At 41.6% G+C, this 13,695-nt stretch overlaps 1 protein-coding gene across 1 annotated transcript in view; it reads right to left on the bottom strand.

Moving 5' to 3' along the window:
- thsd7ab (thrombospondin, type I, domain containing 7Ab) overlaps window positions 1-13,695 on the bottom strand; it is a 671,822-nt gene that overhangs the window by 350,685 nt on the left and 307,442 nt on the right. Inside the window, exon 6 of the mRNA XM_061956418.2 lies at window positions 2,909-3,064. Within this exon, the coding sequence (XP_061812402.2) occupies window positions 2,909-3,064 (156 nt within the window). The remainder of the gene's footprint in view (window positions 1-2,908; window positions 3,065-13,695) is intronic.

The following is a 13,695-nucleotide window of genomic DNA, read 5'->3' as shown; positions in this document are numbered from 1 at the left end:
TTCACAAACAAGGATGGGGCGAGGGTCACCACTTTGTCAACAAATGCGTGAGCAAATTGTTGAACAGTTTAAAAAAAAAACTTTCTCAACCAGCTATTGCAAGGAATTTAGGGATTTCACCATCTACGGTCCGTAATATCATCAAAAGGTTCAGAGAATCTGGAGAAATCACTGCACGTAAGCAGCTAAGCCCGTGACCTTCGATCCCTCAGGCTGTACTGCATCAACAAGCGACATCAGTGTGTAAATGATATCACCACATGAGCTCAGGAACACTTCAGAAACCCACTGTCAGTAACTACAGTTGGTCGCTACATCTGTAAGTGCAAGTTAAAACTGTTCTATGCAAAGCGAAAACCGTTTATCAACAACACCCAGAAACGCCGTCAGCTTCGTTGGGCCTGAGCTCATCTAAGATGGACTGATACAAAGTGGAAAAGTGTTCTGTGGTCTGACGAGTCCACATTTCAAATTGTTTTTGGAAACCGTGGACATCGTGTCCTCCGGACCAAAGAGGAAAAGAACCATCCGGATTGTTATTGGCGCAAAGTTGAAAAGCCAGCATCTGTGATGGTATGGGGGTGTATTAGTGCCCAAGACATGGGTAACTTACACATCTGTGAGGGCGCCATTAATGCTGAAAGGTACATACAGGTTTTGGAGCAACATACAGGACTGTCTCAGAAAATTAGAATATTGTGATAAAGTTCTTTACTTTCTGTAATGCAATTAAAAAAACAAAAATGTCACACATTCTGGATTCTTTACACATCAACTGAAATATTGCAAGCCTTTTATTATTTTAATATTGCTGATTATGGCATACAGCTTAAGAAAACTCAAAAATCCCATCTCAAAAAATTAGAATATTTCCTCAGACCAAGTAAAAAAAAAAAAGGATTTATAACAGCAAAACAAAATCAAACATTTGAAAATGTCAATTAATGCACTCAGTACTTGGTTGGGAAACCTTTTGCACGGATTACTGCATCAATGCGGCGCGGCATGGAGGCAATCAGCCTGTGGCATTGCTGAGGTGTTATGGATGCCCAGGATGCTTTAATAGCGGTCTTTAGCTCATTTGCATTATTGGGTCTGGTGTCTTTCAGCTTCTTCTTCACAATATTCCACAAATTCTCTATGGGGTTCAGGTCAGGGGAGTTGGCCCAACCGAGGACAGTAATGCCATGGTCAGTACACCAGTTACTGGTGGTTTTGGCACTGTGGGCAGGTGCCAGATCATGCTGGAAAATGAAATCATCATCTCCATAGAGCTTTTCAACAGATGGAAGCATTTAGTGTTCTAAAATCTCTTGGTACACAGCTGCATTGACTCTGGACTTGATGAAACACAGTGGACCAACACCAGCAGCTGACATGGCTCCCCAAACTATTGCTGACTGTGGGAACTTCACACTGGATTTCAGCAACTTGGATTTTGCTCCTCTCCAGCCTTCCTCCAGACTTTAGCGCCTTGACTTCCAAATGAAATACAAAACTTGCTTTCGTCTGAAAACAGGACCCTGGACCACTCTGCGAACTGTCCAGTGCTTCTTTTCCATAGCCCAAGTCAGACGCTTCTAGAGATTTTAGAGCACTACATGCTTCCATCTGTTGAAAAGCTCTATGGAGATGATGATTTCATTTTCCAGCATGATCTGGCACCTGCCCACAGTTTCAGAACCACCGGTAACTGGTGTACTGACCATGGCATTACTGCCCTCGATTAGCCTGCCAACTCCCCTGATCTGAACCCCATAGAGAATTTGTGGGGTATTGTGAAGAAGAAGCTGAAAGACACCAGACCCAATAATGCAAATGAGCTAAAGACCGCTATTGAAGCATCCTGGGCATACATAACACCTTTGCAATGCCACAGGCTGATTGCCTCCATGCCACGCCGCATTGATGCAGTAATCCGTGCAAAAGGTTTCCCAACCAAGTACTGAGTGCATTAATTGACATTTTCAAATGTTTGATTTTGTTTTGCAGTTATACATTTTTTTTTTTACTTGGTCTGAGGAAATATTCAAATTTTTTGAGATACGATTTTTGAGTTTCCTTAAGCTGTTTGCCATAATCAGCAATATTAAAATAATAAAAGGCGTGCAATATTTCAGTTGATGTGTAATGAATCCAGAATGTATGACTTTTTTTTTTTTTTTTTTTTTTTTTTTTTAAATTGTATTACAGAAAATAAAGAACTTTATCACAATATTCTAATTTTCTGAGACAGTCCTGTATGTTGCCATCCAAGCAAAGTTACCATGGGCGCCCCTGCTTATTTCAGCAAGATAATGCCAAGCCATGTGTTACATCAACGGGGCTTCATAGTAAAAGAGTGCGGGTACTACACTGGCCTGCCTGTAGTCCAGACCTGTCACCCATGGAAAATGTGTGGCTCATTATGAAGCCTAAAATACCACAACGGAGACCCCCGGACTGTTGAACAACTTAAGCTGTACATCAAGCAAGAATGGGAAAGAATTCCACCTGAGAAGCTTAAAAAATGTGTCTCCTCAGTTCCCAATTGTTTATTGAGTGTTGTTAAAAGGAAAGGCCATGTAACACAGTGGTGAACATGCCCTTTCCCAACGACTTTGGCACGTGTTGCAGCCATGAAATTCTAAGTTAATTATTATTTGCAAAAAAAAAAAAAAGTTTATCAGTTTGAACATCAAATATCTTGTCTTTGTAGTGCATTCAATTGAATATGGGTTGAAAAGGATTTGCAAATCATTGTATTCCGTTTGTATTTACATCTAACACAATTTCCCAACTCATATGGAAACGGGGTTTGTATATAGTCTGGTACTCTCTTGCAGATATTGGACCGACATTCAATATCAACATCGTATCGGAACACCCCTAGTGATTGTTGCATTTTAGCTTGTAAGGAGGGAAGCACCTTTCTTTCCCGCCTGATCGTCACAGTTCTCGAAGGTGCACGGCCCCCAAGCGCCCCAAGGCGACACCTGGCACTCGATGGGACACGCTATCTGGCACAGCTGGGACCGCTCGGGAACGGGACCCTCGCACAGCCAGTTCTCCACTGGGCGTGAAGCTGCGGAAATGAAGAGGAAACCAAATTAGAACGTAAAGATGCTCCAAACCGCAGGAGGATAACTTCATGACTTTTCAGGCATTTTACTCATCTTCTTTTTAGAGAGCAGATCAGAATAGAAAAAAAGTACACATTGATATTCTTTTGTTGTGTTAATTGCCTCGCTGTTAGTGTGTCAGAGTGTTAAATTAGCAGTGCGGAGTCTCAGGATGCGGCAGCAGCAGCAAAGGTGTGAAGATCTAACGTGTTGTTGGCTCACTTTTATTCCACCAGGCCCTATTTGGCATCTGCACGCAACAAACACTGCCATGTTGGAGTTTTTTTTTCCCCCAAACATGCAACTGGTGGGAGCCACAGTGGCTTTTATGCAATGCACTGTAAAAAAATAGAGAGAACCTGACCCTAATCTCAACCAAGTATTAGCAATATTGTTATTGTACTGTGAGTGCACTGGAAAAACAATCTCACCAAGTATATATTTCTAAAATATAGAATAGAATAGAATGGACTTTATTGTCATTATATTAGCAAATATCGAGATTAAGGACTCCAACTTAAGGTGCGGTAGTGGGAACAAATATGGGGTAAAAATAAATTACACAAGAGGTAATAAATAAAAAACTAACAATTGAAATAGACTACTATCCGATAAAAATAGTAAGCAATCCTGTACAATATACAAAACACTATAAAAATACAGAATACTGTACAATATACAGAACAAGACAAGAGTACCGGAGTAATAAATAATCAGTGTCGGACGTATTGCACTCGAAGGGTAATATTGCACAGTAGGGTATTAGGGTAGGATATTGTATAGGGGTGAATTATTATTATAAGTTAGAGTTCAAGATGGTGACAGCTCTGGGAAAGAAGCTGTCTCTGAGCCTGTTTGTTCTGGCTCTGATGCACCCGTAGCGCCTGCCCGATGGTAGCAGGTCGAACAGGTGGAAGCCAGGGTGTGTGCTGTCCTTAGTGATGCTTTTTGCTCTGCTGAGGCAGCGGGAGTTGTGTAAATGCTTCAGGGAGGGAGGGGGCAGCCGATGATTTTTTGTGCAGACTTTATGACCCTCTGTATCGCCTGTTTGTCTGCTTCAGTGCAGCTGGCGTACCACACTGTTATGCAGTACGTCAGCAGGCTCTCGGCAGCCGAGCGATAGAAGGTCACCATCAGCTGCCTCTACAGTCTGTTCTTCCTCAGCACCCTCAGGAAGTGTAGTCTCTGCTGGGCCTTCCGGATGACCGCAGTTATAATTTGGGTCCGGGAGAGGTCAGCAGATATGAGGGTGCCGAGGAACTTGACGGAGCTGACTCTCTCCACCTCCTCGTGAGGGGGGCGGTGTCTGCAGTGTTTTTGCTGAAGTCAAAGATGAGTTCCTTGGTTTTTGTGGTGTTCAGTGCCAGACTATTCACTGAACACCACGCTGATAGCTTCAGGACCTCATCTCTGTATGCAGACTCATCCCCCCCTGTAATGGGACCCACCACCGTTGTGTCATCTGCGAATTTGATGATGGTGTTCTCCGGGTGGGCTGGACTACAGTCATGGGTGTTGAGGGAATAGAGCAAAGGGCTCAGCACACAGCCCGGTGGAGAGCCGATGCTGAGTGTGCGGGAGGAGGAGAGATGGGGGCCGAGTCTCACTGTCTGAGGTCGGTTGGTCAGGAAGTCCATAATCCAAAAACAGGTGGGTGTGGGGAGGCCTAAGTCCCACCACCGTTGTGTCATCGGCGAATATGATGATGGTGTTCTCCGGGTGGGATGAACTACAGTCATGGGTGTAGAGGGAATACAGCAAAGGGCTCAGCACACAGCCCTGTGGAGAGCCGATGCTGAGTGTGCGGGAGGAGGAGAGATGGGGGCCGAGTCTCACTGTCTGAGGTCGGTTGGTCAGGAAGTCCTTAATCCAAAAACAGGTGGGTGTGGGGAGGCCTAAGTCCAGCAGTTTGGTGACCAGGATGTCTGGAATGATGGTATTGAAGGCGGAGCTATAGTCGATGAAAAGCATCCTGACATAGCTCCCCCGGTGTTCCAGGTGGCTCAGTGCAGAGTGGAGAGCCATGGTTATGGCGTCGTCCGTGGATCTGTTCGTCCGGTAGGCAAACTGCTGTGGGTCTAGGGTGGGGGGGAGGTGTAGGACTAGCCTCCCAAAGCACTTCATGATGACAGGTGTGAGTGCTACTGGGCAATAGTCATTGAGGTTGTTTGTGGCATCTTTCTTGGGTACCGGATAATTGTGGCGGATTTAAGGCAGGGTGGGATGAGTGCCTGTGCCAAGGAGAGGTTGAAGAGGACGGTGATAATGTCGGAGAGCTGGGGTGTATCTGAACAAACATAAAAGTCTCAATCTCCTGAATAGTAACTTTTCAGTAAGACATAACTTGTTTTCAGGCAATAGAACTGAGGAAAAAAAAATACTACTTTGAGCATTAAGTCTGTTATAAGATTTTAATTGCTAATTTCAGCAGTTTTTAAAAGCTTAAATATAATGTCTTATTTCCAGAATTCTTACCAAGACAGTTTTGACTTGTTTCATTTGGCAGATTTTTTTTCTCATGACAAGCAAAAATATTTCATATCATTTTGTTCTTACTCTTTTTAAGAAGAGCATTTTTTCCAGCGTGCTAAAGCCGGCAATCTATTTTTAGCGACGCATTTATCACAAAGAGCTAACAAGCTTATGCTGCTATATTGACATTTTGAGCCGGTGACTGGCTGCTGCTGCATTGCTTCTAAATTGGTAAAAGTTCATTCGAGATTCTAAATCATGCCTCTCACCTGGATAGTAGAAGGATGTGGCCATATCCCTAGAAGTTGGTCAACTTACTTTGACATTCAACTTAGACCCGGAAATGTCGAGAAAGACAGGAAAAAGTGCGAGTTTGCGGTAGCTTTGTTTGTTTGTTTTTTTAATCTTACCTGTGGATTATGATCAAATCTTCATCCAAACCATGGGTGTCAAACTCTGGCCCACGGGCCAAATTTGGCCTGCCGTGTAATTTCACTTGGCCCTTGAGGCGATATCAAATGGTTGGCCGGACGATTATAATCAGCGGCTGTGCCGCGGTAACACCGCATTCACCACTAATTCTCATACTTGCCAACCCTCCTGGGAGACTCTCAAATTTCAGTGCCCCTCCCAAAAATCGTCACGTCCGCTTTTCACCCAGTCCAGCGAATGCTGGTCCAGACACATAATATGTGCGGCTAGAGCACCACACACACGTGAATGCAAGCATACTTGGCCAACAGCGATACAGGTAACACTGACGGTGCCCATATAAATAACTTTAACACTGTTAGAAATATACGCCACACTGTGAATCCACACCAAACAAGAATGACAAACACATTTCTGGAGAACATCCGCACAGTAACACAACATAAACACAACAAAACAAATACCCAGAATCCTTTGCAGCACTAACTCTTCCAGGCTGCAATATACACCCCTCCCAACCCCGCTCGCCTCAACCGACGCACAGGGGGGGGGGGGGGGGGGGGGAGTTTGGTGGTAGCGGGGTGGTCCGGGTGGACTACGAGGTATAATGACTGATGAACAACTTCGTTCGATAATGAAGGTTGCCTCAGCTCAAAGCCTGAGCCCCGACATTAATGAACTAGCATCCAAGAAAAGATGGCAGGTATCTTGGGCACATCAGATTAGATCAGTGTGTTGCAAACTGAGCAGTTTAAAGTCCTGAATGGTTGGTTTATTCATTGTTATTTTATTTTCTAATTTATTAGCCTGTGGAAAAAGTTAATGTTAATATTTACCTCAGAAGGCTGCGAATAGAAAAGAGGCATTACATTTTTATTTAAATTGTATTTGATATGCCATTGATATTTTTTAATTATTATTACTATTTGAAACTCGATTTTGCATGTCACTATAAGGTTATATAAGCCTTGCTTGTTCAATATTCAATGCAAAACTTGTTTGGGTCCCTATTAAAAGGTTAATTCGTTCAACCTTGGCCCGCGGCTTTGTTCAGTTTTAAATTTTGGCCCACTCTGTATGTGAGTTTGACACCCCTGATCTAAACAGAAGATATAAACGTTCCATCAGTCTGCATCCCAGTGAGAGCAGTGTTTGTTTTATGTTTGTATTTCTTGTTCAGCACTTAGCGATACTGCTACATGATGCCTAGTGTTTCACTAAAGCTTCATCTGTTCGACGCACTGTTTCTAAACCTTGTCGATCATCCTCCTTATGTTCAGGTTCAAAACATAAGGCTCTGGATAATCATTTGTCCGAAAGTAGTCTCTGTTGTCTCTCAAAGCCTGCCGTGAGCAGTAGGTTGGTCGTTGTTAAAGGGAAAAGCGAACATTTCAGTTCAGTTCAGTTTCAGTTTTTTTGGAACATGTTCTATGCATGTTCCAAAAAAACTGAAACTGAACTGATATTTTAACTATTATTATTCAATGATTTGGTGCATTTGCAAACAGCTAAAATGATGTACAAACAGATGTTTCATTACAGCACGTCCGAAAAGGAGTAGGAAGAAGCAGAGCTAATTTAATCCTACCCCTTTTCATACCATAGCAATCTTATCCAAAATCCTTGTTCTCTGTAACAGAACAGTGAAAAAATAAATAATGAATAAATAGTATACCATAGTATATACCATAGGTTCAAGATGTTCATCATAATTATTGTTCTGTGTACTTTGTGAACACTTTTAGTTTGAACAGTATCTTAAACTGAATCATATTGGTGGTTTGTTGGATTTCTTTACTTAATCCATACCATAATCTAATTCCACATACAGATATACTAAAGGTTTTAAGTGTTGTACGTGCATACAAATGTTTTAAATTAGATTTTCCTCCAAGGTTATACTTCTCCTCTTTGGTTGAGAAGAATAGTTGTACATTCTTGGGTAGCAGGTTATAGTTTGCTTTGTACATCATTTTAGCTGTTTGCAAAAGCACCAAATCGTTGAATTTCAATAATTGTGATTTAAAAAATAAAGGGTTTGAATGTTCTCTATATGCAACATTATGTAGTATTCTAACTGATCTTTTTTGTAACACAGTTAGTGAATGAAGCGCACATTTGTAGTTGTTTCCCCATATTTCTGCACAATAACTCAGATATGGTAACACTAGCGAGCAGTAGAGAGTGTCTGTGAAACTAATACGCTGCCGCATGCTTAAAATGAGAAAAATAGGTCAATATTACATGTTATTATGAATGTTACTACATTACCTATATACTTTCAGCGTGTACGTTAAATCTTGATGACGGTATTTGGATGTTTTTTAGAGCGCCTAATAGAGCAACTCTTACTGACTTCATTGTTAGCTGACTTTTGCTAACATTTATTTAGGATTTAGAACGCATAAAAAAGAAAAACTTTAGTTTTCTTGTCTTCCATAGGCAAAATTCCCCCAAAAAAGTGCAGTTCCCCTTTCAAATGTGACTTAAAACATTGCCTGCATGCTTATAAAGGCGACATGGCTCGTGCAATAGAGCGGTCGTCTGCCAACATGGCGGTTGTGAGTTTGATCCTCAGACCCGCTGTTAGTAGGGGTGTAATGGTACGTGTATTTGTATTGAACCCTTTCGGTACGGGGGTTTCGGTTCGGTTTGGAGGTGTACCGAACGAGTTTCTAGGCTAAAATCTTAACAAGCTGCTTTGCTTCTTCTGCCTCTGTCTCAGCACCCAGCATTGTCCCACCCACACAACCATTTGATTGGTTACACGCAAAGCGGTAACAGCCAATCAGCAGTGTGTATTCAGAGCGGTAAGAGCCAATCAGCAGTGTGTATTCAGAGCGCATGTAGTCAGCGCTTCAGCGTCGAGCAGATAGGTGTTTAGGCTGAACACCTATATGCTCACCTGCTAAACTTTAGCAGGTGAGCATAAGGCAAATTATACTAAACACCTCCCAGTCAACTACTAGTAACATCACCTGACGTTCTAGAAACTTAAACTGCAGCTCAGCTCGTTCGCAGTCCTGGCTTGAGGTGAAGGCTAATTAGCTTTTAGCGTAACGTTAGCTCATTTTGCGGTGTGTTTGTGCGTGTGTGTAGTCTCTCCTATTGCTATTGTACTATTTTTTCAGCTATAGTTACATTAATCATTAGTAATGGAGCAGCCTAGTTTTGAATGGCAGGGTCCCTGCTATGACATGGCAAGGCAAGGCAACTTTATTTGTATAGCACTTTTCATACACAAGGCAGACTCAAAGTGCTTCACAGACAACATAGTGAAATGAAAGAAAATAAAAGCAAAATTAAAATGCAGACAATAAAAATAAAAGCAGTGCGGACGTTAAAAGTTAAAAGATTTAGCTGAAAGCTAAGGTGAACATTAGGGATGTCCCGATCCGATATTTGGATCGGATCGGCTGCCGATATTTGCCAAAAATTGCGTATCGGCAAGGCATGGGAAAATGCCGATCCAGATCCAGTTTAAAACAAAACTCCGGTCCGTGTTTTCCAACGCACCGATTTAAATAATACATTCCACTTTTCTGCTGCTCCGTAATTTCCGTTCCGCATTTTCCAGCACACCTTCAACACATCCACAGGTCTGTGGAATCTCACGCAGTTGCTTTTAGCTGCTGGCATTACACGACAGGCTCTTCTCACTCTTTCCTGTGTCTCCCTCTCACAGACAGCAAGTGCACCTTCTTACACACGTCACATACTGTCACGACACACGTCACATACTGTCACGTCATACGTCACATACGTATACGTCCTCCCCGAACAGAGAGGTAGCAGCATGGCTAACGTTAGCTGTGATGCTAGCGCAGCCGTGCGAGCAACGCTCCCTCTAAGGTGCTCGCCTGTGCAATTGCGCACTGTTTAAGCGTCCTCTGCGCATAGCAAATCTATGCCACGCACAAAATCAAATAAAAAAAATAAGCGCATAACAATTTTCGACACACGGACACGACAGAGAAAACAGTTTTCGTCATCATTGTTCAAATATTGTGACGTCTGTTGAGACGCTTATCTCCATTCGGGGCCACACGTCCACACCATCAAAATGCAGAGGCAAAAATGTCCACATCAACACCGTATGAAAAAATTTGTGATTTTTTTAGTTGTGATTTCCTTCTCTGCATGAAAGTTTAAAAGTAGCATATATTAATGCAGTATGAAGAAGAATGTTTTAATGTAGACATGCAAGCCTTGAAAGAAAATTTTGAAAATCAAGACTACATTTCCTGCAAATGGGTGCATTTCTACCCTATATTTTAACTTTAGATTTATTCTCATATCAAACTCTTTTGGCTGTCTTTTTGACACTTACATCCGGCGCCCCCCCTCCACACCCTGGATTATAAATAATGTAAATAATTCAATGTGATTATCTTGTGTGATGACTGTATTATGATGATAGTATATATCTGATAGTATATATCTGTATCATGAATCAATTTAAGTGGACCCCGACTTAAACAAGTTGAAAAACTTATTCGGGTGTTACCATTTAGTGGTCAATTGTACGGAATATGTACTTCACTGTGCAACCTACTAATAAAAGTCTCAATCAATCAATCAAAACACATAGAATCATCATACTGTTGTGATTATATGCATCAAGTGTTCATTCAAGGCTAAGGCAAAATATCGAGATATATATTGTGTATCGCAATATGGCCTTAAAATATCGCAATATTAAAAAAAGGCCATATCGCCCAGCCCTAGTTCAATGATGCCATTTCTGTTTGTCATGTATAATTTTGTCTATTTTGTGTTTATCCTTGAATAAACAGGTCAGTTTCTTGTTACCAACCATTGTGTATTATTCAAACTCCCCTAATTCAGCTGGCTAGTTGTTATCAAGAGTACTAAAACCCTTTTCAACATGATTCTGACAACTAAGTAGGCTAAATAACTTTAAACTTTAATACATGCTCGGATAGGCCAGTATCGGTATCGGTCAGTATCGGATCGGAAATGCAAAAACAATATCGGTATCGGATCGGAAGTGCAAAAACCTGGATCGGGACATCCCTAGTGAACATACAAGTTTTCAGTCTAGTTTTAAAAGTAGTCAGAGTTGGGGAAAGTCTGACATCTTCAGGAAGTTTATTCCAGCTATTTGTTGCATAGTGACTGAATGATGCTCTCCCTTGATTTGAGTTTACTCTGGGAACCGCTAACAGATTGGTCTCAGAAGATCTTAGTGATCTAGAGGGCTTATATAGTGGGAGCATATCAGTGATATACTTCGGCCCTAGACCATGTAGTGATTTATATGTGAGCAGGAGGATTTTGAAATCAATTCTCTGATGTACAGGTAGCCAATGTAAGGATTTAAGAATTGGTGTAATTTGCTCACACTGTTTGGTCTTTGTTAGAACTCTAGCAGCAGCGTTCTGAACAAGCTGTAGCTACCTGACAGTTTTTTTGGGAAGACCTGCAAGGAGACCATTACAATAGTCTAGCCTACTGGTAATAAAGGCATGTACACGTTTTTCTAAGTCTTGAGCTGACATGAGCCCTCTAAGTCTTGTTACATTTTTGAGGTGATAGTAGGACGATTTTGTTTCTGATTTGATGTGACTGTCGAAATGTAAATCAGAATCTAAAATAACCCCAAGATTTCTGGCTTTATTTGAGGTTTTCAGGGACAGTGATTGAAGGTGTTGGATGACTTTAAACCTTTCTTTTTAGCACTAAAAACAATTATCTCAGTTTTATCTTCATTTAGTTGGAGGAAATGTTGGCATATCCAGTGATTTGTCCTAGTGGGACTATATAGATGTTAAATAAAGTCGGCCCCAAGATTGAACCTTGGGGGACTCCACACATTACGTTGGTTGGTTCTGATACAAAGTCACCAATGGAAACAAAATAGTTCCTATCTTGTAGATATGACTTGAACCAGCTTAAAACTGTACCTGAGATCCCCACCCAGTTTTCCAACCTGTCTAAATGTTGATAAAAAAATATAACATTTACATAATAAAAATCAACTACAGGCTTCCCAAATGCTGTAATAAATTAAGCATGATGAGTTGACTTGAAACTGTTTAAAGGCCTACTGAAATTTTTTTTTTTATTATTTAAACGGGGATAGCAGATCCATTCTATGTGTCATACTTAATCATTTCGCGATATTGCCATATTTTTGCTGAAAGGATTTAGTATAGAACAACGACGATAAAGTTCGCAACTTTTGGTCGCTGATAAAAAAAAGCCTTGCCTGTACCGGAAGTAGCGTGACGTCACAAGTTGAAAGTCTCCTCACATTTCCCCATTGTTTACACCAGCAGCGAGAGCGATTGGGACCGAGAAAGCGACGATTACCCCATTAATTTGAGCCAGGATGAAAGATTCGTGAATGAGGAATGTGAGAGTGAAGTATTAGAGTGCAGTGCAGGACGCATCTTTTTTCGCTCTGACCGTAACTTAGGTACAAGGGCTCATTGGATTGCACACTCTCTCCTTTTTCTATTGTGGATCACGGATTTGTATTTTAAACCACCTCGGATACTATATCCTCTTGAAAATGAGAGTCGAGAACGCGAAATGGACATTCACAGTGAATTTTATCTCCACGACAATACATCGGTGAAGCACTTTAGCTACGGAGCGAACGTGATAGCATCGAGCTTAACTGCAGATAGAAACAAAAGAAATAAACCCCTGACTGGAAGGATAGACAGAAAATCAACAATACTATTAAACCATGGACCTGTAACTACACGGTTAATGCTTTCCAGCCTGGCGAAGCTTAACAATGCTGTTGCTAACGACGCCATTGAATCTAACTTAGCTACGGACCTCGACAGAGCTATGATAAAAACATTAGCTCTCCACCTACGCCAACCCTCATCTGCTCTTCAACACCGAAGCTCACCTGCGTTCCAGCGATCGACGGAGGACTTCACCCGATCATCGATGCGGTCGGCGGCTAGCGTCGGATAGCGCGTCTGCTATCCAAGTCAAAGTCTTCCTGGTTGTGTTGCTGTAGCCAGACGCTAATACACCGATCGCATCTACAGCTTTCTTCTTTGCAGTCTCCATTGTTCATTAAACAAATTGCAAAAGATTCACCAACACAGATGTCCAGAATACTGTGGAATTTTGCGATGAAAACTGAGCTTTTTGTATTGGATACAATGGCGTCCCAATACTTCCGTTTTAACCATCGACGTCACGCGCATACGTCATCATACCTAGACGTTTTCAACCGGAAGTTTCGCAGGAAATTTAAAATTGCACTTTATAAGTTAACCCGGCCATATTGGCATGTGTTGCAATGTTAAGATTTCATCATTGATATATAAACTATCAGACTGCGTGGTCGGTAGTAGTGGCTTTCAGTAGGCCTTTAGTGTTGCACTTTTTAAATGTTGAAGGGTTAAAACCATTAAAAATCAGTTCCCAGTGGCTTATTTTATTTTTCGAAGTTTTTTTCAAAATTTTACCCATCATGCAATATCCCTAAAAAAAGCTTCAAAGTGCCTGATTTTAACCATCGTTATATACACCCGTCCATTTTCCTGTGACGTCACACAGTGATGCCAATACAAACAAACATGGCGCATAGAACAGAAAGGTATAGCGACATTAGCTCGGATTCAGACTCGGATTTCAGCGGCTTAAGCGATTCAACAGATTGCGCATGTATTGAAACGGATGGTTGTAGTGTGGAGGC

The sequence above is a fragment of the Nerophis lumbriciformis genome, linkage group LG04 (assembly GCF_033978685.3).
Source record: "Nerophis lumbriciformis linkage group LG04, RoL_Nlum_v2.1, whole genome shotgun sequence".
In the NCBI taxonomy this organism is placed as follows: domain Eukaryota; kingdom Metazoa; phylum Chordata; class Actinopteri; order Syngnathiformes; family Syngnathidae; genus Nerophis; species Nerophis lumbriciformis.
This window is presented reverse-complemented; position numbering and strand designations above follow the sequence as displayed.